Raw genomic sequence first — 27,740 nt, 5'->3', positions numbered from 1 at the left:
GCTTGTACATAGGACTGCATATCTATTTACAGTCTATCTATCCATCTATCTATCTGATTTCTATACCACCCTTCCAAAAATGGCTCTGGTCAGTTTACATTACTAATAGTTAATAGCCACATAACTATATACCTTTATGCACAAAACTAAGAACTAGGTATAGAAAGTAACTTATGCTACACAGCTCAGATTGAATTCCAATGCTCAATTGCTGGTTCTTTCCGAAAACAAATTACATGGCTTGGAAATGATGGGTCAGTTTCCATCCTATGGAAATCATTGGATAATCTTAAGATTATCTTTCCAAAACAAAAATAGGCAAAGGATAAGAACGCTTCATCAACCTAATTACAAAAACAAAGTAAACGTATTCAAAAGTGCGGTAGAAAGACACTTTTGTTTTTAAATGGTAACCTTTCCATAACACCTACACATTTCCTTTTACCTTGAGTTTGAACAAACTTTAGCACAGGCCTAATACAGTTAAGATAGTAGGAAGGGGCGGAACCACTGTTGCATGAACGGGTTCAAAGAACCGGGGCCGCGTCCCTCAGGGGCCACACCTCGCACCCTAGCCACGCCCCCTGCACACATCAGATGCAGGGGGTGAAGTTTTGCTCACAAACAGGGCCATGTGCCCTGTTTCCGAGCAAATTCCCAGCCAGCACTGCATTCGCAGCGTGGCTGAAAGCAGCTCTCCCTGCTTAAAAAGGCAGGGAGACATGTTCCCAGCCAGGAAACAGTTTTTGGGGTCTGATTATGAAAAGTATGTGAGCAGGGGAGATCCAGTCAGAAAGCAGTAGACAACTATAATGATTAAAGGCAAAAAAAATAATTGTATTATATTGTACAGGGTTCTCAGATTTCACTGGAAAGTCTGGGTACCTTCAGCCAGCTCAATATCCCTGTTTGCTGCCTACTAGTCTAACCGTGGAGAGTTCTGAATAAAGCCTTGCAAATAATTAAGATACTTGTCTTCTTGGTGGGTTCTGAAAAAGCATTGCGTATCAGTAGCACACCTGGTGACTATTAGGAAACTTTGCCTAAATTGAATCTGTTCTTCTGATTTCAGGTGTTTCACTTTGGGCACTGGCCACTGCTCAGGTGAACCATCTGATCTAATTTTAATCAAATTAAATACTCCTATATAATGGTGAACCAGCCAGGAGCGAGCCAACTCTCTACTTTGACTCTGAAGGACTTAACAATACTTTAAAATAGACAATATAGTTTGGATATTTTTTCATTATTATGAAGAATTAATTATCAGTAATAAATGCCATCATTTCTTCTTTATGTGCCATATATTTTCATTAGTCATAAAAGATCTTGAAAACCCCCTTTATTTAGTCAATACCATTTTCAAAATTTAATTAGGCAGGCTACATTCCTCAACCTATATTTTTTCCAAAGCAGTCAATTGTCTGCAGTGGGACTCCTCCCAAAGATATGGTTGGTCTGAGGGCGTAAAACAAAGCAATTTGCCACTTATTTTAATGGGATATGAATTTTTAACTACCTAATCTCATCTGGGAAATGGGATTATTTTGGGAGCCATTTTGGAAGGGCGGTATATAAATCAAACAAACAAACAAACAAATAAATAAGGACTGGTTTACACATAAGTGTACATCACTTGATGACCCACAGTCAAATGCGTGAAGCGACTTCATTGAAAGGTTCAGTTCCTGACTACCTTAACTGTGATTAAAAGTATTCAATAACTAGTTTTGCATGTCCAGTGGGGCTTTAGACCCGGCTCTGTGTCAGCCCTCCATAATGCACAGCAAACAAACAAAAGCTTATTGGACATACAGAAGCCTCAGGGTGTGCCCAAGGTGGCTGTTTGGATCTAAGTAAAGATAGAGATCTCCTCTCTCTGAAATCAAAGGGATTAACTTCCAAATAATGTGTTTTGAGCCATGGTACTGTATTCATTATGTAGTCATGAGAAGATAGATCATAGATCCATTCTCATCCATCTATCCAGTATTTATTTTATTTCCAGAAAAACTGAAGCAGCTTCATCCAACTCATCTTATCCGCCTCTACTGACTCCACTACACAGTTCTGTTTTTGTCTAACATCTTCGTGTATAGCCACCATTATCCTCTAATGTATTACATTCCATTTCATGCTTTCATTTACTATCATTTTGTGTTTATAATACAGCTATATAGCTACTAGAATACTCTCATCTACTGGAATGATCATGAATGTAAAATTAATGTGCTTATTTCTCTCTTTAGGTTCCATCCAGCCATGCAACCATCCAATAAATATTTTGCATTTTAACTCCATCATTCTAGGTTCTGTCCTGTCCTCTGTTAAAACATCTGCATGTTTCATTTATGATTTTGCTTAAGGTTTCTGGGAAATCTCGGTACAAAATCTTAGCTGCCTTTTAGAGTATCTTGATTAAAATCTTGACTTTTTTTTAGCAACTTTGGCAGATGTGGGAAGTGGACATGGGCAATATTTCATTAAGTCTGAAGTTTCAAGCCCCACAAAAGAACAGATGTGCATTCTCTTTCCTAATGTACTGTTTAAATAGCCCTCTCAAATATGATTAAATGTGGAAGTGAATCATAGAACACTGGGGAAATGCTGTGGTCTGGTAGATGTTCTTGCCATTTCAATGCAGCATAGTGCTTAAAACATACTATGCTTTACAAACTTAAAATGTGGTAATACAAGTTACTCACTTTATTAATTATTATTATTAAAGTCATGTATATTTTAAAGAAAATTAGAATGGTCAAAACTCTGTTGTCTAATCCAAAACTAAATATAAAGCAGAATTGAATGGTGCAGGCCTTCTCAACAACACCTTTCATTCAGAAATCTCAGGTGTTTTTATTTATTTGCCATGGGGAGCAATCCACTAAAAATATCTGGTGCTCAAGCTCCATTCATCTTAATGGACAACTATCATTTGGTATGCATTTAATAAACAAGTATTAAACTAATTTAAAATAGAAGAAATAACTTTTGAGAGTACTATAGTACTATGTGGTCACTAAGAGTCGGACACCGACTTGACGGCACTTAATCAATAGTTTGTATTCCTCACTATAGACAGGTTGTTGTTATAATGTAGGTGAAATTATATTGCCATGCACATTAAAGAACTTAATGTGAAGAAATAAAAGAACAAACTCATATGTGGTAAGCAAGCCTCTGAAATGTTTAATGGGCCTCAGAATATGGACATGAGTTGTTCCCCTTGGATGCCTCCCCCAGGGTGCCTCCTCCGCAGACCATTGATTTAGTGAATTGCAGACCATCTTGGCTCAGGCTTCTGTCGCAATGCTCCCTCCCCTCTTTTTGCTAGTTCTCTTGGCAACATCCAGCTGTACTCAACAGAGTCATCCTGGAAACAACAGGGACCTGAAATAAACTACTAGGGGCCAATTTGGACTATAGGTTTCTAGCTCATGCAATAAAAACTGGAACGTGCTGAAAGTACGGCCATTCTGACATCTTCTGTCAATGTCCTGATGGCCTCCCAGTGCTTCCCTTTATCACATGAGAGGGGCAGTTTGTCTGAACTGCCACTCTACACAAGACCTACATACTGGTTTAAACTGATCCTTTATTGTGTTTGTGGGCAGGGAGGGCCTGTTTGTCCAAACTGTTGGACAAACAGCACCCCACCACCACCACCACGTGATAAAGAAATGCACTGGAAGGATTTCATGATGTCTACAAAAAATGTCAGGGTGCTCTCTTGCATTGTACCCCTTTTAACCACTTGGGCTTGAAAAGTATTCTCTGAACCAGCCTTGTGAGACTGCAAGCTGATGCAGTATTTTTGAGCAATAGCGATGCTTAAATTATGGGGGGAAGAGGCAGAGGAAGCCTGGCCCTCTCCTTTTGCAATGGCCTTTTTAACTACTGTATTATGCAACATGGTGGGGCATCAAACAAGTTAGAACAGGAAGAAGTCAGAAGGTGGGAGTGGACTTCATTAAGGGCTTGCTATTTCTCTCTCCGCCATCATTCAAGCACTAGCCAGTGGTACTACAAAGCAGCATCTTCTGCAGCCATGGGGCACAAGCAATCTCTCATCATGGGCCACCATTAAGTAAATCTGGGGGGCAAAGAAATGAGATGACATCCCACCCTCTTTTACAATGTATAGTGGATTCTGTACAGAATAGAATCCACAGGGTCCAGTTGGGAAATCTTGTCAGGTTTGGCAATACTCCAAAACGTAGAGCTGTACTAGTGTTTTTCTATAGAAGAATTCCCTTTTTGGTCAGGCCCAAAGGAGTGGGAATGGATTGGCAATAATAGAGGAGATTAAAGGTAGGTGAATTTTTCACTCATGCGAAACTGCATTGCTTAGTCTCCCCAACAAGTATGCAACTTCTCTGTAGTAAACAAATCAGTTTGCACCACATTGTCCTCATTGTTTCTAGTTCTTTTCAAACATTACATTGTCAAATATATTAAATTAAAATTTTACTTGCAGAAGAAAAGGAGAGCGAAATAATGATCGTAATTCTACCATCAGGTTTGATCTTCTTTGGGTATTTGTTATCTTTTGAACAGATGACATTTCTAACATAGATTAGACCATCACGCTCCCATTTTAAACAGATCATTGTTGTGATCATTTCTCCATTTTTATTATGCAGTCAGTCCATCCAGTCCTAGCAACCAAAGAATTGGGAAAGATGGATTGTTATTATAGTTCTGTCATTCCATCTGTCAAAACAGTTCTGTTGTCCTTGGTAACTCTGATATCCGTAGATGTTTCATATCACGTGTTAATATCTTGGAGATGTACAGTGTGGTTGGTATTAACCTTTTCTGCTTGGAAGAGATAGGTTGCACTGGTTGATAAAAATGCAGTTGTCACTTCGCAAACCACATAACTCCTTTTTGTTCTTCTAGTTTCTCAAGTCTTTCGACAAGACAATAGTAAACTAGGCCATTCATATGTGACAATTATTTTCCATTTCGATAACAAGCATGGCATTGAGTATCTTGCGCGGAATGAGCTAAACCAATTACTTGATTCCTTCATATTCAAACAACCACAGCAGTGCATTATTTTGGGGAGAAAGAAGGGTGTGTGTTTATGTAAATCTAATTAATATGGGAAATAGTCATTGGAGCCAATTATTGCCTTCTGATCATTAACATAGCGTTTGCATTATTCATGCAGTTAACGTTTAGCATGATCATGGTTCACTGAAGAGCAACACCATCAAGCCATTTTGCAGCATATTGAATTTGCAGGTGTTCTAAATCTGACAAGATTTGTTATATTTATTTATTTATTTTTACATTTATATCCCGCTCTTCCTCCAAGGAGCCTAGAGTAGTGTGCATAGTTATGTTTATCTTCACAACAATCCTGTGATGTAGGTTAGGCTGAGGGATAAGTGACTGGCCCAGAGCCACCCAGTGAGTTTTAAAAAGGTATAGTTATATGAAACCATTTTCCTATCATCAAAAGGTTTATTTTGTGTTCATTTATTGTGGCCAATATTTTTGACTTCCTCCTGTACATGGATCAACATGTATTGATGAAATCTGTTCCCACAAGGATTTTCTTTGTTAAGAACTCTGTGAAACATGGATATTTCAGTACTGCACTTCAGTTATAGCTGCATTAACAGTCTTTGGACTAGTTCACACAATCACCAGCAATATCCATTTACCAGGAATCTGGGATTCCTAGTGGGTGCATGGTCCTGCGGAGCCTGTTGTGGGGTGGGGTGGAGGAAACTCTCCTGATCCTAGTTTGGCAGCATACCAGCTGACATTTAACTGGGATTGACAAGCTGAGTTCAAATTCTAAATTAATGATGCTGGTTAAACATCCAGTGGGCATTTGGAGGGTGTTGTTGTTGTTGTTGTTTTGCAACCTACATGACACACTCGTTGGAGCTTCCACTCACTGGGAATCCCAGATTCTCAGTAAACTGAGATTGCTGATAATTGTGTGAATCAGCCCTTTATGTCTGAACCATAGAAATGGACGCAATGCTTCAGTTAAAAGGGAGGGGGAACCATAACAGCACCAAAATTTAAGATTGTAGCTTCTTAAAATTCAGATCTGTAGCAAAATATTTTTTTAGATTGTGAGCTCTTTGGGGACAGGAGACCATCTTATTTAAGTATTATATATTTTTCTATGTAAACTGCTTTGAGAACTTTGGTTGAAGAGTGGTATATAAATACTGTGGTAGTAGTAGTAAGGACCTGGCTGCCTATCATGTGATTGATCCCCCAACATTTTTATTTTACTAAAATTGCGCTTCAAGAAACTGTAAGTTTGCTCACAACTGTTGCACTGAAGGGTGTGTGTGTTTAATGTTTGTGCCTGTGCTGTTTTCCCAATCAAAATCACTTCCCAACTGCTTTTTGCCACAAGACAGGAAATATATTTTTCACCCTCAATAGCAGGCATGGATTTTGAACAGGAAAACTATTTTCAATGGCACTCGGTTTTTCTCCTCTTCAAACACTTATCTGAATTATAGGCACTCCCCGAGTTACAAACACCTGACGTACAAATGACCCATACTTACAAACAAAGCTCTATAACATATCAAATGAATGAAGTTAAAGAGAAGTTACTTATGCTCTATAAGTGATTGAACAAGAAGCCAATTTTAGATGCGAAACAAGAGTTTGATATTTATTACTAACTAAAACATAGGCTAAGAAAACCATAAACAGGCTAACAGTATCTTATGCAGAGAGAGGAAGAACCTCTCATTTTGAATTCAGGACAGCAAGTAAGAAGCTAACAGGAGGGAGGAGCTTAGTCTCCACCCCCAAAACCAAAAATACACACAAAACATACAGACAAGCATGCCTCTAGACAAGAGCAGAGACAACACCTAGCTAACAAATTTCAAAATGAAGTCCCCAACTTACAAACACCAACCCACACATACAAGCAAGTTATGAGCATCCAACTTACAAAAGAACTTTTGGAATGCAACCCATTTGTAAGTTGGGGACTCCCTGCACCTTAAGGTAATTCAGAAGGGACAAGTTTCCAAAATGCATTTTATGTTTAAGTCTAGATATTTATCAAGCTAAAATACAGAGTAAAAATACAGACTAAAATTCAAATACAGACTGACATTCAAAACCAGGGTGGAAGGTGACTGTATGCACATTCTCTAACTGTAAAGTGAATGCCTCAGAATTCAGGTTCAAAGCACCTTTACCAAAAGCCAACTTTAGAACGTCTGTTTTCTTCACTTATACTTAGCTTGCTGTATCTTTCCAAAGAATGTGGAGATAAAGCATATGTTATTCTAGTCATGCCCATTTATATAAGCTATATTTATGGTGTAATGTTGCCAGTGACTGACCTCTCAGTCTCATTTGCCACCTACATATTAAGCACTGTTCATAGCCAATTCAAATAGCTGAGGATTTTAGGGAATACATTTTATCAGAGAACTAGGACTAACACCATGTTCTTCATTGGAAGGTCTGTGAGCCAGGATGGTTCCCATCGACCCTAAGTGCAGGTCCCTGACTAATTGTTTATTAGACTTGTGTGAAGCTTCAGCTAAAACATTTTGGCACCGCGTGAAAATTTCCCCACCTAACAGTGTTGCACTTTGCCAAGCACAAGCAGGGCTCCTTTAAGGGAAACAGAGCCCTCACAATCCCAGTGCTAAGATGTGTGTGCAAAGCACTGGAAACTATAATCCTTCCCAGCACTTTCCCCACAGAACTCTATTGGGAAGCACTGAGAAGGACTACACTTCCCAGCACACTGTGCATGCCTTCTGAAATTATGCTGAGAGTTGAAAGGGAAAGCACTGGGGAAAGCAGGGCATTGTGTGGTGGTTAAAAGGGCAGCACTGTGTGGTGGTTAACATGGTGGAAAACAGCTCTTATATTGAAGGGGTGTTTATTGGTTTGGGGTTTTCTTTGTCAAAGTGGCCCCTGTGTGAAAAATAGTGAAGATCAGTTATCTAACATAGATACTCATTGGTTCTAACCCAGAACATGCAACCTAACATCTTCATAATGTTCCAGGCCATTGTTAAATATCACTAGTATTTGCCTTTTTAAAATTTCCTCCGAACAGGTGGCTAGACTTTCCCATTGACAGCAATGGAACCTAAAAGTACTTTGATTTTGACTGAAATTAGATTATTATTGATCACACAAGTGAAGTGATACAGTTCTGATCTAGATATCCTATCTGACTATGAAAGAAAATAATAATAATTGTTTGAACCCAGCATTTTGGATTCATCTTCTGTCACAAAATGCTGGTGTCTGTTTCCGAGTTATAGTATATTACTTTGTGGCTTTTTTAGTTAAAAATGATTATCAATATATATGGTACACATTTTACTTGCAGACGGGAACGTCAGCGAAATGACATCTTCTTCAGAAGGTCAGATCTATGGTTGACCTTGATTTTCATTGTGGCTTTTTTTGTACTCCATTTTCCCACTCAATTTTTGTATTTTGTGGATGACATTTCTAACAAACACAACCACTTCGAAAGCTTCCATGCAAACCCATGTTTTAATCATCCCATTTTTGTACTTGCGTGAAGCATACAAGTTGTCCATTTCAGCTGCTCAATCCCATAAAGCTTTATCCATCAGTTTGCAGTTTTCATTACCAGTGTTTCCAGCCCATCATGGTTTCCACCCTTCCTTCTTTTGCAGGTTTTTCATTTCATTTGTTTGTACTAAAAATAAGGATATATTGTTCCTTTTCCTTGCTTGCTTTATTTTACTTGTTATATATTTCTTTTTGCAGATGAAGATGATGCTACAACAGCAGGTTAGGAGGACTATTCCATTTTGTGTTGCTTAATTTTGCTAAAATTACATGGAAAACTCCTAAGAGCTGGTTCTTCTGGTCTCTGCCAAGCATAGTTCCATCAAATGTATAAGATTTAAAAACTTGTTAGATACCATAGTAAATAAATATTACTCATGAGCAACGTCCATTTGCTTTCACTTAGACAACCCCATGAATAACTTTATTTAGGAACTGAAACTCAATTTTTAAAATCCACCATTATGAATGAAGAAACATATATTGGAACTCAAGGCAGCATAAAAGGGGCTCGCAGGGTACATAGGATTCTCAGTAAACATAAGAAAAGCCCTGCTGGATCAAATCCAAATGTCCACCTAGTCCCACTTACTACAGTGGCCAACCAGATGCCTCTAGAGATGCAGCCTCTGAATATGGAGGTTCTATATAACCACCATGCCTACTATTTTATTTATTTATTGTATTACATTGATATCAATCTATCCTCCATAAATCTGTCAAATACCCTTTTAATACCTCCATCCAGGCACTAGCCAGATCTAGACCAACTAACCTTTAACAAGGTTACTGCATTCTGTGCCGTAAGGAGGCCTCACCACCCCCCCCTTTCCATTTTTTCTTAGACAATTCTGTTTGTATTCCACATTTTTTCTTTTATCTCTTTAAGCTTTCCCATACAGCAGGCTTTACCACAGGCTTTCTGCAAGGCTTCACTGTGAGTTCAAAGTTGCCCCCCCAAAACACACAAAGAGTGGATTTTTTAACCCCAGATGTAAATTGGGCTACCCTCCAATGCATGATGAAAAACCTGAATTGTGTGTGAAGTGCTCCCTGATAGCTCGCAGGGACTTCGGGGTAAATTTGGCCGATATGTGAACGACCATTCTGGAAGAGATCCAAATGAAAAGCCTGTTGTGAAAAACATCCTTGACATATGAAAAGAGTCCACTATTATAAAATAATCCAATAAAATAATCCAAGCATTTTTGAATTGGTATCATCCAGTTTACTCTTACCTTTCAGATGGGGCTAATCGGTCTGGAGACAGAAAGGACTCAGGTGAGATTTTCTGAAACAGAACAACAAACGGAAGGGAAATTCAAAACATTCCAACTTTCTCACGATACAATAACTATTAATGCCTTTATTTTTGTTTTATTTTTAGCTTTTCTTCAGGTTCTGTTGCTGTGCCTCTATGGACTCTCATGCTGCTCTTTCCTTTTTGTTTCAGATCTAGATAAAGATTCCGGTTCAAAGTTTCATGAGGCTCCAACTTGCTAACAGAGCTTCCTATGAGCAGGGGTTCTTCACTAACTTTGCTGCAATGAAAACAGATGCCTCTGCTCACAGGAAACTCTGTACTCTGAAGAACACCTTCAGATCAGAGCTAGGGTATAGATAGTTGCAGAGAACTGTTTTGGAAAATCTAGGCACAGATCTCTCTTTGAAATAACTTAATACAGTTAATTCTTTTAATATTAGTTCACATTCTGCACAGCATTAGTAGAGTGGAATAGAGTGCCTGTAAAAACACTATTAGAGCTCAAGCAGCCTGTTACTGAGCAGCCAAATGCTTATGGAGAGAAGGAGTGATTTTCACTGTTCTCTCCTCCCTCCAAAAGTCCTTGAGGGCTTTTGGAGAAAGGAGAGAACAGCAAAAATACTTCCCCTCACCCTCCATGTGCATTTGGCTGCTCAGCAACACCCGGCTGAGCTCCGTACAGCATTTCTGTGGCATGCTGCTCTGATCCACCCTATTAAAGCCATTTAGAACGTAAATCTTTTTTTAAAAAGTCATACCCAAAATGCACATTTCTTTTTGTCTTGTTTAACAAAATCTTATTCTTTAAAAATCAGATTGATAATGATTTAATATGATTTACTTTTTATGTAATGTAAGTGTTATATATAAATTCTCTTATGGGGAAAATGTGTTAAATATAGACTAATTAGGAATTATGCAACTATAGAATCTTAGGGCTGAAAGAGATTTTTAAAAAAGCATAACTATATACACCCATAGTTCTTTCACAGATAAACCCATACAATCCAGATTGGTTATTATGAGATTAAGTCATTAATTACAAACATTTGCTATAATAACTATACTGCTATTCTCAATTTGTACTTAAATTAAGCTTTTATAATATGTTCCTTCCAGCATATTGCATACATACTAAGTAGATATCAGTTCTATATACATTTGCTTTCAAGTGTGTGCATGCTTATATGTTACAAACAAATATATAATTGTATTGAAATCTCAGTGTCTAAAATAGATATGCAGCCAAATAATCTAAAGTAAGAGTTTGTAACTATCTGTGAAGGCTCTGTTTTTAGTTTTTTGTTGTTTGGGATGCAGTTCTAACTTCATGAACACCAGTGGCATTAGGATTCAGCCTTTCAGAATCTCTGAGTTATACTTCAGAGCACACAATCTTCATTAGAAACAGGGCTCTTAATTTTTCAAAAAAGCAAATGTAGGTATTTGATAAATATCTGAGAAGATGTTTTGATTAATATGTTTCATATCAGTGGTGTGGCTATCAGCTTTATGCACTACCCTACTCAGAATAACAAAGCAGGAAACCAATTGGAAAATCACCCAATCTGTCCCTCTGTATCAAGGAATAACCCCCTGTACCTCATAGGATACATTCACTATACTTTCTTAACAGGGTGACTCATATAATCTTAGTATCAAAGTCTATTCCAGCACTCCAGTCACAAAAACTGTATGAGCTCCGATACACATACAGATCCCTCAAGCATACACAGGAGATCATTCTTTGCAATGGAGAAGCTCATCTACAAAGGAATGTGCCTAAACCATTTCCTTCCAATTAAACAAATGGGGAAGCTCATTCCAGACAGGTTAATGTTGCAGAGTAATTACTTATCCTCTATAAGTATTGAACAAGAAGCTAACTTTAACTGAGAAACCAGAGTTTGATATTTATTACTAACTAAACATATGCTAAGAAAACAATAAACAGACTAACAGTCTCTTATGCAGAGAGAGGGAGAACCTCTCAGTTTGAATTTAAGTCAGTAAGTAAGGAGGCTAACAGAAACTCAGACTCCGCCCCCAAGCTTCAACATAGACACAAAACATACAGACAAGCATGCCCCTAGAAAAGAGCAGAGACTATCTAGCGAATTCCAGCAGTTAAGTCCATACATGTATCCACTCCGACACAAAGGACCAATCGCTGCATCAAGCAACAGCAAACTTTACACCACAGAAAGGGGCATTCTCATCAAACTTAGGCCTGATAAGATGTCCTAGTACGTCCAATGAGCATCATGTCATGCTGAAACACATTGATGAAGAATGTGTGTAGTTGTGAAGAAGTATTCTAAAGAAAGGTCTCCGGTGCAATTAAATCAAACAAACAGGTAAGTCTAATTTGTTGGTTGTAATGTTGCTTCAGATCAATGATATATTTCCCTCTTTCTCCATATTAGTATGGTCCATGGGTGATGGTGCACCTGAAGAAGGCGAGAAGCAAGACAATTCCCAGAAGTCTGTCTTATTTCTTCAAAAACCTAAGGGTGGTTCAATTACTGTTGGTAAGTGTCAAAAATAATTGTTAAGTGTAAGCTTTGTCAAGTTCAAAAGACTTTCATGTACTGAAGTTACTCATTCAGATTCTCATAACCTTACAGACTCCCAGGCCATTGGAACATGAATATAATAGGCTGTTTTTCATCTGGAACAGCATATCCTTAGTATGGAACAAGAATTGTTACTCTAGAGCAAGCATTCCTATTGCAGACTAAGGGCTCCCAGATAAAAGACAACTGTGAACGCCTCCTAAAGATTCAGCTTGGGTTCCCATAGCTGATTTAATTGAGCACATATGGGGCAGCCAACCCTTTTTAAAAAAAGAAGAAGCTAATATTCCACTAATCAAGTATTTGGCTGGGAGTAGAGAGAGTGGAGGATCACATCCATCCCCCCTCCCTCACAAAAAACAATTGATCTCTGGTATTTTAGTTTTAGAAAGGGGTTCCAAAACTAGGTGGCCAGATTTGGCTTTTAAAAAGCCAAATTATGGCTTACGGCCCATCTGACCCACGAGTATACCCCTTAGGTTCTGGCAACCCTGTCCAAAAGAGATCAGGACAAATCATTGCTCAAATCATTGAGGTCATACACACAACCATTTCTGGGGTTGAAGAGAGCTGGTCTTGTGGTAGCAAGCATGATTTGTCCCCTTAGCTAAGCAGGGTCCACCCTGGTTGCATATGAATGGGAGACTTGATGTGCGAGCACTGTAAGATATTCCCCTCAGGGGATGGAGCCGCTCTTGGAAGAGCTGAAGGTTCCAATTTCCCTCCTTGGCATCTCCAAGATAGGGCTGAGAGAGATTCCTGCCTGCAACCTTGGAGAAGTCACTGCCAGTCTGTGAAGACAATACTGAGCTAGATAGATCTACAGCCTGACTCGGGATATGGAAGCTTCCTATGTTGGCGGGGGGTGGGGGACAGGGTTGAATCTACTTTACCCTCAGATTATTGACAAAGTACTGTATTGAGTGCTGCTTACGTACCCGGGAAAATATCCGTCCCGGCCTCCAGGAATTCCAAGATGCACCGTGCAAGCAGCGTGGTGCATTGAGAGATTGCTCCTCAAGCAGGGTGCTCTATGCACCCAGCTCTAGGCAGCCCGAGCATACACACAAGCCTGGACCTGGGGTTGCTCACACCCATTAACCCAGGTAAAAGCCTGGGTTAAAAAAACTCGGATCACTAGGGGAGGCAGCACCTGGATTAGCCATGATTCCAGTGCTTCACATGAGCAGCCCTACTCAGGTAGGGTTGCCCAAGCCTGCATAGGGTTGCTCATATGAACAGCCTCATTATGTGTTTGTGCATTGCTGAAGTTATTTAACTGAAGTTATTACAAATGGATAGTGCTTAACTCTTGCTACACTCCTCTCTAGTGTGGCAAGCACGCTTTTGATGAGGGGGTTTCCTTGATGGTCATTGATATACTTTAGGCCTCTGCAGCCTAAAAAATGTCAGATCTGATCTGAGCCAACAAAGAAATTGCTGGGAAGGCCAACATGGCCTTCCCAGCAATTACTGTGAAGAGTTGTGTCAGATCGGAAAGCCAGCATTTCCTGACATTAAGGTTGGACTCCAGTTACATGACCCACGAGCTGCCCCTCAGCTGAGAGGTGTTGTATAGACAATTTGAAAGTTAAGTGGAGGGCCGGCTGAGGCGCGGCTCAGCTGAGAGGGGGCTTGATGGCAATTTATCTTGAGTCCGACAAATATATTGAAACTCTGACATGACAGAGGTTCCAGTTGTTGGGGTTCCCTGCTCTCATGTCTGAATTCATTCCAGTAATGCCCAACAGAGGGCACTTCAGGTCTGACATGCCTGTCAGATCAATATGTAGTAACTAGTACTATATCTAGTAACTAGTCCAGGTTCACCCAGCGAGCTTTGTGGCAGAGAGCCAAACTAGATGTGACCAAACAATGTGTCACATCACATCTAGTTTGGTGCCGAGTGGGCATTTGAACCCTGATCTCTCCAGTCTAAGTCCAACACTCTAACATTACACCACACTGGATCTCTATGTTACTATGAATTACTACAGATATGATGGAGAACCGAGTATTAAATAATGTTTTGTTTTTCAAAGGACAAAATATCACATTCATAGCCAAAGTAGAAGCCCAGGATCTTCTTCGAAAGCCAACTATTAAATGGTTCAAAGGGAAATGGATGGACCTGGCCAGCAAAGTAGGGAAGCACCTTCAGCTAAAGGAAACATTTGAGCGCCATACCAAGGTACATATGGACAGCTTTTTTTAGTATGGCAGAATGCAAAGTTTTATCTCTATTTGTCGTTTAGATTCCATCAAACCTATAGTTGCAGGACATAAGAACAAGCGTTTTATTTTTGGTTTGATCTGTTAATAAAGTTTCTGAAGTTTCCTGAGAAAGGCCCTGCATTGATAGGTACCGTAACTTGTGGGTGTGATCACAATTGACCTCAAATGCCAGGGTGTGGGGTGCATGTACCTTTTCCTTCATCATGCATTCAGGATCCTGGGACAGCAAATATAGAAACTTGACTTGAAACACTTTGGGGCCCACCAAGAAGTCAGTTACAGATGCTGGGTAGCCAGAGGGAAGTGCTACTGAGCAACCTGGCATTCCTGGGTTCAGACTTTTGGAAATTCTCCGTGGTGAGAGAATCCCTTTCTCATTATAGCAGAGTGCACAGAGGCACAACACAGCGGAATTTAGTTAGGCATGCGTGTATGCTGAGAGTAAAGTAACTTGGAGCCAATTCATAGTTCAATTCAATATATAAGGCATTTATTAAGGAACTCCATTCTAGACAGGAAAGTGAGGAGTTAGGATCTCTAATCTATCTATCTAGCTGGATGCAGATGGATTCTGCATCTTCTCTGCACACATGGTGCCAGGAGAGAGGCTTGCCATGTTGCAAGGTAGAAGGGCAGGTAGGGAAGAGAGAGAGGAAGGAATTTAATCCCTGAGATGAGCAATCTACATATCCAAAGGGATAGTGTCAGAGCAGTGGAGAAGGGGTGACCAATGTCTTGACCCTCTAGCCCTCTGACTCACTAGTCTGTCCTCCACTGTCTGAGACAAGAGACAGTGCAAAGTCCTTTAACTTCCAACACAGACAATATAAAAAACAGGGAACTAGAGGCTTGTGCCAGGAGTGCACACAAGCCAGGAACCTGTAGTTGGCAGCAACACCTTACTTGCCACTTGTGAAGCTGTCCTCAGATTTTGAGCCATTTCTCCTGTAATGGAAATCTGTGGTCAAATTGTCTGAACATGTGAAGCTTCCTTATTTATACTGAGACAGACCATTCCTTATACTGAGACAGACTACTAGCAGCCATCCTCGGGTTAAGAAATGGCATTACCAAGCCTACTTGGCAATGCCAGTGAATGGATCTGGGACATCCTGCATGCAAAGCATGTGGTCTACCACTGAGCTATGGGCCCCTTGCTGAATTTGAGTGTAAAATTAAAAAGACAGCAATGACCAACTCATTGGCCAAAATCTGGGGGGTGCGGAGGCCGTCTCCACTTTCCTCATAAAGGCTGGGAGAGAAGGAGCCATGTGGATTTTAGCTGCGAATGAGTTCCACAACCTGGGGGCAATCACTGAGAAGGCCCTGTCCCACATGCTTGACAAACAGGCCTCAGCAGATGACGGCACATGTCGCAGAGCCAGCTGATCTAGAGAGGTGGGTAGATTCAGCTGGGAGCAGGTGATCCCTAAAGTGCCCAGCATATCTGGTATTTCCAGTCTATGCTGATATGCTTAGTGATGCCATTACATGATGCCATTTAATGAGCAAGGAAGCGTGAACCCCTGGTGAATCAGGACTGGGACCTCCGATTCCGTTTTGAAATGGTTGTGTGGTAAATGAATGTAAATGAAATGGTTGTGTGGTAAATGAATGTAAGATACGGCCTTTATTCATGTGAGTGTGTGTTTTCAGCAAATTTAGCTTCCGCTAAACTAAATTATCATCTGTGTATTTGGATTTCAGATTTATACATTTGAGATGCAGATCATTAAAGCTAAAGAAAATTATGCAGGAAATTATAGGTGTGAAGTAACATATAAGGATAAGGTTGATAGCTGCTCTTTTGATCTGGAAGTTCATGGTAAGAATCAATTTTATTTATTTTTCTTTAACATTAAGGGCCAAACTACATATTCCATTAAATGTATAGCCTGGTCCTCCAGATTTTCCCCCTTCAAACATAAATAGAAGCTGTGAGTGGTGGTGATGATTGGGCTGCAGCATGCAATACAGCATAATATATGGAAATGAAGGTAACTTTTTAGAGCACAAGTGAAAATTGTATGCACCTTGACTGTCAAATTGATATTTTCCCTATATTTTAATTTGATTACAAATGGGAAGAATGACTTCTTTTCTTCCAGGATGAGTATATGATACCTTAACACCACCAGATAAGTAAGCCTCACCTAGCATATCCCAATCTGGCTGTATCCTTCTTTCAATTGCTGCCAGTCAGCTGCTTAGGGCAACTGAACAAAGGAGCAGAATCAGGGTAAATTCAGTACACCAATTCAGTGGGATTGCTGTGGTGAAGGTCTCCCTTTTCAGAGAAAATAATTGTGCCAGGTTCCAGTCTAGGAAATGTCGGTTGTAGTTGTAAGACCAAAGCTTAATCCATGCCAAGTATATTTACATCTGCTAATGTACATGGTCTCATTGACCCCATGGAACTTGATGTATTATTCATGGGACTGATTTTCCCTTCCCAAAGAAGGGAAAAGACCTTGTCTATCCCTCAAAATGCTACTGTTGGGTCCTAAAGCCTGGGTCACCTGGTTTTCTGGCTCCAGCTGCCAGACACATCTAGGCAAGCTTTCCAAACATCTTAGGCCTGCAGCCATCTAGCTGCTAACCCAATATATGTTCATCGTAGCAAAAGAAGCCTACCAAATTACCAAGGTCAGACTGCTCATTAATCAACCAGGGAGGTAGGACACGATTAATGGAATGTCCGGCAGCTGACTGCCAGCTAACCAGACAAGCTTCAAAGTCTATGTGTGCATTCAGTAGCAGGCAGGCAGGGAGCCAGCCTGTCTGCAAGCATAAACTTTCTATAGGAGTGAATTGTTTCATCTGATTACATGGCAAATTTACACTGAGTGAAATTCAGCACCATGTTATGAGCCAGATTCAGATATCTGAATGACTGAAACTTGAAATCTTATTTTAAATAGAGCTGAAGGAGATTTTAAGTGGTGATCAGGTTGGATGTTTAAAAGTTATATATATTCAGTTAGATTTAACCATAAATTAGTTCTAACCATATTAGGTTATTGCTCCTTCCCTATTCAACTGCTGTTTTTAGCTGTAATAAAGAGAAGATCCTTCTAGGTTAAAACAAATTACATTGAATAATTATTGTGTTACCATGGGAGCATCACAAATATAGAATGCATGCAGGCAGGTAGATTGATACTATTATAATGTGACTTTCCTATCCACATGCATTCTATACATATATACATATATTTTGAGTCTCTTTTTGTTATCTGACTATACAAGTGGGATATGTTTACATTGAAATGAATGAATGATACACCTTGATGAGATTGTTGTCCAGTGTTTTAAGTGTTGACCACAAGCACAGAAGACATTATCCCCACTTCCATAAGCAGAGATGCTGTAATACAGGAGTATCCTTCAGCTTTAATGGTACAGATGGTGGTTACCATCCCAACTAAAGTTTCTTGTATAGTGACTTCTGCTATAAAAATGCACAAGATAATCTTGATGTCAGAACAAGAGAAAAAGACACTTCTGCCTCTTTCCAATGAAACGCTGTCCACTCATGTATACATGATGCATTGGGTTAGCTTAGCAGAATCAAGACCTGGGATCGGGGTAACACTATGTTCATCACATCCTTCTGTAACATAGCCCATGGAAATCCATCTTCCTAAATCACTCCAGGCTTTAAACTGTGAGTTACAAAGTCAAATTTTATTTTATGTTTTTCCCCCCTTTTTGTAGAATCTTCATCTGCACCATCAATTGATATTCGTTCTGCATTCAAAAGAAGGTAACTTCAAGTAGTTATCTTGGAAAATTCATTAATAATGCGTGCTCGCCACATCACATACCAAATATATCGAACAATGAAAGCCAAATATAGCTAATAATGAGTAGAAATAAGGGGTTATCCCAGGCAATTGGAAATGGCATTGGAAAATGAGAGTAGTCTGTGTTACAAAGCAGACTTCCATTCTAATAGCTGTAAGTTATTGGGTTTTTAAAATATCACTGTGGTTTGCATTTACAATTGTCATTTCAGTTCCTTAATTTACAGCTAGTTCACACATTATGGTCTCCATGTGGAGGCTATTATTAATCACGCCATGCAGTGGCTGTTTCTATAAAGTGCACGGTTTGTGTGTAGCAACCAAGTGGAGATTTTTATCACTTCACCACAAATTTGGGGGGGAAATGTCTGTGGTAGCATGATGAAAAACACACAGTATGCCAGGTGAGCTGCTGTGCATGAATGATAATAGTTGCCACAAAGAAACATAACACACACACTATGTGATGATCATCATGTATGTATATTACTGTGAGTAGAGAAATGTGGTTCACATTAACTTGTGAATGTTGATAATCCCAGACAAATCTGGTGAGTATCTAAAAACTTAGAGATACACTGGTGAATGCTGACAATCACTTAAGTGTTGTTACAGGAAGTTCTCAGACCTACGACACAGTTGGTTCGTGAAAACTGTGTCTTAAACCAAAATGTCTCAACTCTGAACCTATTTTTTCCAGTTGGAAACAATTGTTATAAATAGTGGGTTGGTTCCTGAATCAAGACTGAATACCCCTCTTTTTCCTGCTGCTGTTAATACTGGGGGTGCGTCAGTCATACATGTGCAGAAAAGTTTATGGTAGAGAATCAGAAGTTGCTCTTCCTTGCCAACCACTCTCTTCCCAGTCCATTCCTATTTCTTTTTCACTTTTTCATGGAAGGAAGGGAGGCAACTGGGTATCTCACTTCCATCCCCTTCTCTTCCTGGGTGACAGGGAAGGAAGGAGAGCAGGCAGGAAGCAGTATGTGGGCTGGAATGGGCTGGGCTTCTCCCTCTTGTCATCACAGCACATCAGCTAAACCTGGAAGAAGAGTGGAAGCAGCAGTGGTGGGGGAGTATCTTGGACAAGTCAACCAGTCCTTCTGCAGTCTCAGATATAGCAGCAGCTGCCATCAGGACTACTAGTCTCAATGACAATGTGGCCTGAGCTGCCATTGTTATCTCCTCCTTCTCTAGGCCCATGCATGCATCAGAAGCCTCCCCTTCCACTGTGAGCATTGTGAAGTTGAAACAAGTTGGCAATTTACAAATGTTTTAAGTTTTGTTAGTCTTAACTCAGAACGTCTTAAGTTGAGGACTGTCTGCATTGTAATTATTGTAATTATTTCCCTTTTTATGTATACCACACCATGAGTGTACATGGCATCTTATAAAGTTACATGGGCAACATAGATGGGTCACTGCTCCCAAGGACCTTACAATCTAAAACAGACAATGGGGACAATGAGAGGAGGAGCGACAAGGGGTGGGGTGGGGTGGGGGAGAATGTGGTAAGTGCCATTACATGTACTTCAACCTTGATTGTAGTTAGAAATTAGAGTTAAGAGGACAAGACAAAGACCATACAAAAAGGTTGGTTGGTTTTGTGGAGATATTTGAAGAAAGGGAGCACCATATATGTGTTCAGAGAGGAATTGTCAGCATTTACTCATATGTCAGACGTGGGGAGTATATGTCTATTCTCAGACACTCAATATTCACTGTTCATCTGGGATTGTCAGCAAGCACATGCAAATGTCAACAGTCCCAATATTTTGGACAACTCTAAATTCCAGGGGTCAGGTTCATTGTTTTAGTCATTTCGATCCCCACAGCTCAACATGAAACTCCTGCACATGCGGGCTTCCCCATTCATTTCAATGGCAGGACTCTTCCTAGACTTCATTGTGGTACATTTCCCTTTACCAATTCAACAGTCTCACAGTCCGACATGATGTAATAGGCTTCCTCTTTGCGGCCCTCCATCTTTTTACTCTCTCTCATTTCACCATCTCATGCCCACAGTAACACAAGCATGAATTGATATTGTAACAAAAAATTTGATTGCCAGTGAATTTTGGAAATACCTGTGGGACTCCATTCCCACAGTTTTCAGGGAGGTGTTCTGAGGGCCTTGTGGAGATTTGCTGCAGATGTTGAAAGGTAACCTCCCCCAGAATTCACTAGGTTTGCATTAAGGCCTGCTGTTCCAATGCGGATCAATGACATCAGCAAAGAGCCATCATTGCTACCGCCATTGTCGCCATGTAGGTGAGGAGGGCTCCTTTTTCCCTCCTTCTCATTCACAATAATGGTGCCGGTATTGACTAGGTCTCACCATTCAGGTGGCCTGGCACGTCAACATGCATTATATTAGCATCTCAGTTTGGGATGCAAGAGAAGAGCAGGGCTGTTCCGAGTCCAAAAATCACTCAGACTGGCCAGCTTAACCAATGAAATATCCTGTGGACACCAGTTACTTTTCTTGTTAAAGGAAGGAATACACTTTTAAAAGGAAGGTTGCATTCTGATTGTATCAACAATACATTTTTTGTTTCTAAGATTCTTTTTAAATATTATTGCTCTTAGATGTTAGTGTTTTCCACTGTACTTACTAATACATTAATATTGCAGCATCAGCCCCGGTAATTAAAAACTGTTACATTTCAAAACATGAATCCATTGGGGTCACTGTCCACCACTACGTCCTGCAATGTACTCTCCTGTCCAGCTAATATCCATCAGGCCATATTGCTTCCCTTCCATGTTCTCATAGCCCATCCCATCCATATATTTCCAGTCAAGTATTTGGTTCTTCAGGAAGATGAAATAACTACTCCTTCCCCCCCCCCACACCCATGTTCTAGGTTAAGCACTTGTCTTCACCTGGGCACCCCTCACAGTGCACTGTGGGAATCCACACAGCAGTGGGCGGGTGCCTGTCAGTGTGTCAGCACCGGCTGAAAGCAGCCAGGGCTGACACATGGTCAAGTAAACATGGCTAAGGGAGCACTCACTCCCTTAATCCCATTTAAGAGGCAGGTTTGCCACTGAGGTTGGCAGGTTCTCATGGGCAGCCAAGCCCAAGCTTAGCTGCCTTAGCCTGGTCTTGGCTGCTCATGAGAACAGCCTCAGTAGCATTCAGGGGAAAGAAAATGGTAGCTGTGGGAGAAGAAGGGCCACTGTTACCCCATTCCCTGATCACAGAAAACTCTTCTCAGCACACCTCTCATTTCTGAGCCTTTATCAGACGCAGACTGTATGATTTTCAGCTCATTATCAACCAGGCAAACATGAGGACCAATACATTGTTATTTAACAAACCTTCTCTCTTCCAAAGACTCATACTCTCCAATACTTTGCGGACGAAAATAGAAATACAATTGTAACGACCAATTTTCACACCAAGGATTGCTTCCTATTGCACCACCACCAAGACAATGCATATTCTACCTGTTATACACAGTGCCTTTTAGTGTAATGAAACCATTGACATGCAGGTCCATGAGAGAGGCAAGGCATCTACCCATCTACTTAGAGATTTAATTCTAAAGGACTTTGGAGAGGGAGCTGAATCCTGAAGAATGACAAGTCTAGCAACTTGCATGAAAAAAATGAAGAAGGCATCCCCAAGAGACAAAAACAGAAACAATGATTTGCCAGGGACAGAGTCTGTCGCTGGTAATAGTATTAGCTGGAGCCTATGAAGACTTGGTTCACAGGATGGGAGACTCAGTGATGAGGAATCCCTAAATATGCGGAATAAATCCAGTCTTATCTACAGATATTGCACGGACAACTTTATTGCTCAACATGTTCTGGAAAAGAATTCACCTTCTTTTATATCCCCCATGACACATTCTGTCTCTCTCCCTCCCTCCTTCTCCCTCTCCCTCTCCCTCTTTCTCTCTCTCTCCTTTACAAACATATAACACAATTTCTGGGGTGTAGGTGTGGAAGGGGCTAATTGCCAAACTTTCACCTCACTGACATGTTTAAGATAAATTTCACTTCAATGTTTTTCATGCCTGTGCATTGTTCTATGCAACATACACAACAATGCAAATCTTTGTTTCACATTTTGTAACTGAGATCAGCACAAGCCCTTTGTTTAAGCAGGCACATTGGTTGACGTCAAAAACAAAGCCCTTTGTGCTGATTCGCCTTGAAACACTTTTGTGTTAAAGGAACGTATAACACAAATTTAGGCAAATTATATCTATAGGTTTGCCAAAATTTGCCTGAACAAGTGTAACTTGGAGCAATACAAACCTTTTGTGTTCATTTTTCACAAGTGCTTGTTAATGGGAGCTGTGACTCTCATGAAAAAGAATACAAGTTTGTGTTGGCATAATATTTTTACTTGTGTGTCTATACAGTATTGCATTCGTAAATCATCTAGAGTGTATGCAATGTGTCCAACCCTCTGAGTATTAAACAAAGATTTGATCTTTTTTTTTTATTAATAACAGCGGTGAAGGACAAGAGGATGCAGGAGAACTTGACTTTAGTGGTCTCCTGAAACGTAGGTGAGAACCAATAAATGAAGTGAGCAGGTGTGGATTGGAAATGGTTAGGCTCACAAACAGAAAGTGTCAGGTGCAGAATTTATTCCTGCAAAAACATGGCTACAATTATTTCCTTTTCATGTTCTGAACTTTAATTCTTAACAGACAAAACTTGCTGAGAGTTAAGTCAGCTCTGTCATTGATGCTATTCAGCATGTTGACAAGAAACTACAAAGGTCTTAGGATATGGTACACTTTCTTAGGGCTTCTACCCATATTATGATTAAACAACATGGGAATGTCTCAGAGGAACATTCCTGTGTTGCTAAATTATAACATGGGGCAAAGGCTTACTGGCAGTTGCCAGTATTATATTGGTGTTTGTTTGTGCTTGCATGTTTTCTCATATATTGGCATGAGTAATTCAGACAACTGAGCCTGGTATGAGAGTTAAAAAACAAGACTCCCAACTCTACAACATTGTTTTCAAAGCAAATAGACCACAGCTGGACAGAAAACGTTTCCATTCTTCCTTTTGCTCTTAAGAACATTGTGAAATTATTTGCTTGAGTACCAGTTATATGTACATTTCTTATGTAAATAAATAAGCCACCAGCTGTTAAAAGGGTAGATAGATATTAGGGCTAGCTAAATCTTTGGAATTTGATCAGGTATTATTTAAATGGAAACCATACGTGCCAGAGGGCACCAGGCCCTATGAGGTTACACTTTTATCACTTGATAGGCTGCCCAGTTAAGAGGGTGCATTCATCTAAAAAAATGCTTTCAGGCATTCCAAACTCAGTCCAAAAATATTCTAAAACAGGCCACAGCCAAGGTGGTGCAGGCAGCATTTCACTTGGCTCTAGTAATTTCTCTCAAAAATGTCATGGCTTGATAATAAAGTCAATAAGCTGTCACGCTTATTTCCTGCCACAGGGGTAATGAGCCAGTGTTGCCTTGTGCATCATTTGTGCACTATTTGTAGACAATTTGCACAAGATGGAATCAAGAGTAACTTCTAAAGAGTGTAACCACTTATAACTGCAAAGGAAGCTGGAGAGTTTTTAAAAATGTCTTTATTACATATATATCCTGCCTTTCTTCCATGAAAGTCAAAGAATACATAAGGTTCTCAAGCAGTCCCATATCCAGTCAATGAGCAGACCAAGACCTACTCAGTATGAGCAAGGTTGGAGCATCATGTGATGCACCAGTATTAGCAAGGTTGGTGCAGAGTACACCATGCTTTGGGAGCTGAATAAACTAAACACCTAGAAGTCAACCAACAACAACAACCACACACACACACACCCTGCCCTTTGGGTCTATTTCATTCCTACCAGGTCTCTATTTTCTCTTCCCTGTCTAGGACTCTTGATTTGATATTTGCTCATGTAATGTTTATGTTAATACTTATCCTGGAAATGGGTTTGCATGACTTGATTTTCTGTTGTTGTATTTACTACCCTATGACTTGTGTGTGTAAAGATTGTAGTGGGTTTTGCAGTAGTGTAGAATTACGACTCTGTCTGCTACATTAATTTTGTTGCATACGGATATATATTTATATGCATATAAATCTGCAGAAATGTAACCTGTGTGGATAATGGACAAATCAGGCTTTTAAGTCAATCTCATGACTTTGTCATGCTTAAAAATTAGCAACTTTTTTTTGAACTTTAGAATACTGAGAATATCTCTTCACATTAGGATAGGGTTCAATTTCCTGCTCCAAATATAGTAATGTTTTACGCAACTGTTTTATTTACTCCTTATGTGCTTTAAAAAACACTTCTGCCATTTTAAAGTCTAGTTACTGTATATTAAACTCTGTATTACTATTTAATCTTTATTTCACTGACTTAAGACATCGAATATTTAATCAGTAAATATTTTAGGAAAAATCTGAATATTCATACTATACATTCTGACTTTGTAAATTATATTTCATTGTATTTATTTATTTGGGGCATTTCTACACTGCCTTTCAAATAAATGTTTCCCAAGGTGATTTACAAATCAAACAATCCATCAATCAATGAAACAGCAATTACAACAGTAATTAAAATTGGCAGCTAAAAACTAAACCTTAAAAGGCCTGGGAGAGTAAACAATTCTAAGTTGGTAATAATGGAAACCACAAACCATTTAAGTCTGTTCAGTTTCTTTGACTTCAGTGGGCTTAAGCCAATTAAGTGTGTCAGGTTTACACCACGGTTTATGATTGCCAGACCCTGACAAATGGTTAGAAGAACACATGACTGCATTCCTGAAGGCTGAGAGTGTGTCTGCATCTAATGACCAGGTGCAGTCCATCTCTGCTGTCAATGGGATCCTAATCCATTGAGTTGTGGAAATCAAAGACAGCTGGGTATGGGCCTAGCTCCATCATTCCATGACACAATTGGTTTCAGAAGCAGGCTTGACTTAACTAGCTGAGTGTAATTAATTTAAAGATTGAGGGCAAGAGTTTAATTCTGACGATAGCATGAGCAGCTTCTAAGTTGCTAGAACAATCTAATGATCCATTTCTGCAAAAGCTAAACACTATACACCTCAATTTTGTATATTTTACAACAAAATATATTTTACAACAAAATATATTTAACAAGATAATTCCTTCATGGGAATAAAAGAATCGCATCTTTTGCTATGCATAAAACAAAAATCACATGTCCGTTATCCACAAAGGAATAAACATTTCCTCTTCAGGACAAAGTTTGTTTGCTCAAGGATTTGTTCTTCAGTTGAATGAGGTACATGAAACAGCTGGAAGAGTATATCTGTAATGGGTTGAAAATCAGGATGCACCAATCCTCATTCTCAACAACTGTATAAAGTTAAGGGGCACGTTCTCATATTGATTCCTGTTGATGCATGTGCACACCTCTCATGGCAACTGAGAAGAGTTGCCACGGCTGGAACGGCCAGCTATTGAAATGAGAATTCTTCCCCTTAATGTGTGTCAGCTTTTGGACATGTTTGCATTTTGACCTGATCTTTGGGCAGCTGGAATCAGGGCTGGAATCATTGGCGGCAGTGGCCTACAGAGGGTGGTGGCCTCTCTTCAGCCTGCTGCTGGCAGTCCCCACCACCCTCACCTGACTTCTGACATCAGATGCAGGGGGCGTGGCCATGCTAGCAAACGGGGCCGCATGCCCCATTTGGAAGGAATGTCCGGCCAGCGTTGCCTTCACAGCATGGCTGCGATGACTTCTCCCTGCTTGCAAAAGCAGGGAGAGGCATTCCTGGCCAGGCTGGGAGCCCAGCACTGACTGAAACCTCTTAAAAACGGAGCCGTACAGCCCTATTTGCTAGCATGCCCACACGCCCTGCATCTGATGTCAGACGCGCGGCCCCTGAGCATGGCGGCCCGGGTTCTTTGGGGGGAAAACCCTGGTTGGCAGCTGCCGAGGGTCTAGCCCATGCCCATAGCTTTCATTTATTAGTGGCAGAGCAACTCTTCAGAGCTACCTAGGTAAGGAGGGGCCCAAGGAGGACAGTTTGCCGAGGGCCTCCCTAGAACCTGGTGCTGGCCCTGGGTGGAATCTCACTGAAATAGCTATGTTTTGCAATAAATAGCAACCTTTTTAACTCTAAGTATAAAATATAAAACATCATATAATAAACTCACATCATTAAAAGGTTAATTGTCCTTATCTCATACTTCCTTATATTTTCGTCGTTTAATAAAGTCTGAACAGTTTTACACATTAAGGCTATGCACACAATCACATGGGGGGTGGGCAGGTGTGTGGGGGTGGGGGAAGACTTTGCCAACTTACCTTCCCCCCTGCAGATGATCAACAGAATGCTGCTGGGAGCACATCTCACGCTCCCAGATGATCCATGCTGCTCCAAGCAGCACAGATCTCTGGAGGCCGGCACAATATGTCCCAGCCTCCAGGAATCCCACCATGCACCATGCAATGAGTGTGGTGCATTGGGGGATTTCCCTGGGAGATGGGTGCTCTAGGTGCCCATCTCTGTGTCCGCTCGGGCTGGAAGCAGCGTGAGCATTCATATGGACCCTGGCACCGGGGTTAAGGGTGCACGTACTGTATGCCCTTAACTTTGGCTAAAGGCTGGGGTAAAAAGCAGAATTTGGAGGGAGGGCAGTGCCAGGAGTGGCCTCACTCCCTAGTCTAGGCTAGGTTGCCCTCATCTGGGCTAGATAGCTCATGTGAATAGCCTTATTATGTGGTATCATTCCAGTACACTAAATTAACATTTTGTTAGCATTTGCAAAAATCCAATGATCTCTTTAGAATATTACCATAAGATAAAGTACCTCCTTCAAAACAGGATGCTGGACTAGATGGGCCTTGGGTCTGATCCAGCAGGGCTGTATCTTGTCTCCTTAAGTATTTGGTGGTTCCATCTTAATACCAAAAAAGATGGAATAATACAAAAAATTTAAAAAGCTGTCTTCTGTCTATTTTTATTATCTTTACAGTCCACTCCTCCAGAATAGAATTTAGTTTAATTAGGATGAGCTCTGACTTGTAAATCAACACGTGCATTCATTTTCCACATGGTAAAGTCACTACAAAGTGCTGCCTGTCATTTTCATGTTATGAACAGTACTTCTGTTACTTATGATCATGTGTTGAGATCTGAGAGAATTTCCGTGAGGATTTTATTTTTTAATGACTCTACAGGAAATAATTATGTGAAAATTGTAGGAAAATATAATTGTGACTTTACCACAGTGGCATCTAATCTCAGGATGGATTTGTCTGGCCACATAATACTCCAAAATTATTTTTCAAATTCTGTG

The 27,740-nt window shown here is 40.2% G+C and overlaps 1 protein-coding gene across 12 annotated transcripts in view; it reads left to right on the top strand.

Annotated features, from left to right (window-relative positions):
- Positions 1 to 27,740, top strand: part of MYBPC1 (myosin binding protein C1) — a 130,947-nt gene that overhangs the window by 33,870 nt on the left and 69,337 nt on the right. For 6 of the 12 annotated variants that reach the window (XM_053255296.1, XM_053255300.1, XM_053255302.1 and 3 more), the window contains 9 exons: positions 4,478 to 4,519; positions 8,357 to 8,392; positions 8,767 to 8,790; positions 9,814 to 9,849; positions 12,259 to 12,363; positions 14,451 to 14,599; positions 16,351 to 16,468; positions 18,361 to 18,409; positions 22,922 to 22,978. In XM_053255296.1, the coding sequence (XP_053111271.1) occupies positions 4,478 to 4,519; positions 8,357 to 8,392; positions 8,767 to 8,790; positions 9,814 to 9,849; positions 12,259 to 12,363; positions 14,451 to 14,599; positions 16,351 to 16,468; positions 18,361 to 18,409; positions 22,922 to 22,978 (616 nt within the window). The remainder of the gene's footprint in view (positions 1 to 4,477; positions 4,520 to 8,356; positions 8,393 to 8,766; positions 8,791 to 9,813; positions 9,850 to 12,258; positions 12,364 to 14,450; positions 14,600 to 16,350; positions 16,469 to 18,360; positions 18,410 to 22,921; positions 22,979 to 27,740) is intronic. The other 6 variants (XM_053255295.1, XM_053255298.1, XM_053255297.1 and 3 more) reach the window with 3 other exon arrangements.

The sequence above is a fragment of the Hemicordylus capensis genome, chromosome 5 (genome assembly GCF_027244095.1).
Source record: "Hemicordylus capensis ecotype Gifberg chromosome 5, rHemCap1.1.pri, whole genome shotgun sequence".
Classification (NCBI taxonomy): Eukaryota; Metazoa; Chordata; class Lepidosauria; order Squamata; family Cordylidae; genus Hemicordylus; species Hemicordylus capensis.
This window is presented reverse-complemented; position numbering and strand designations above follow the sequence as displayed.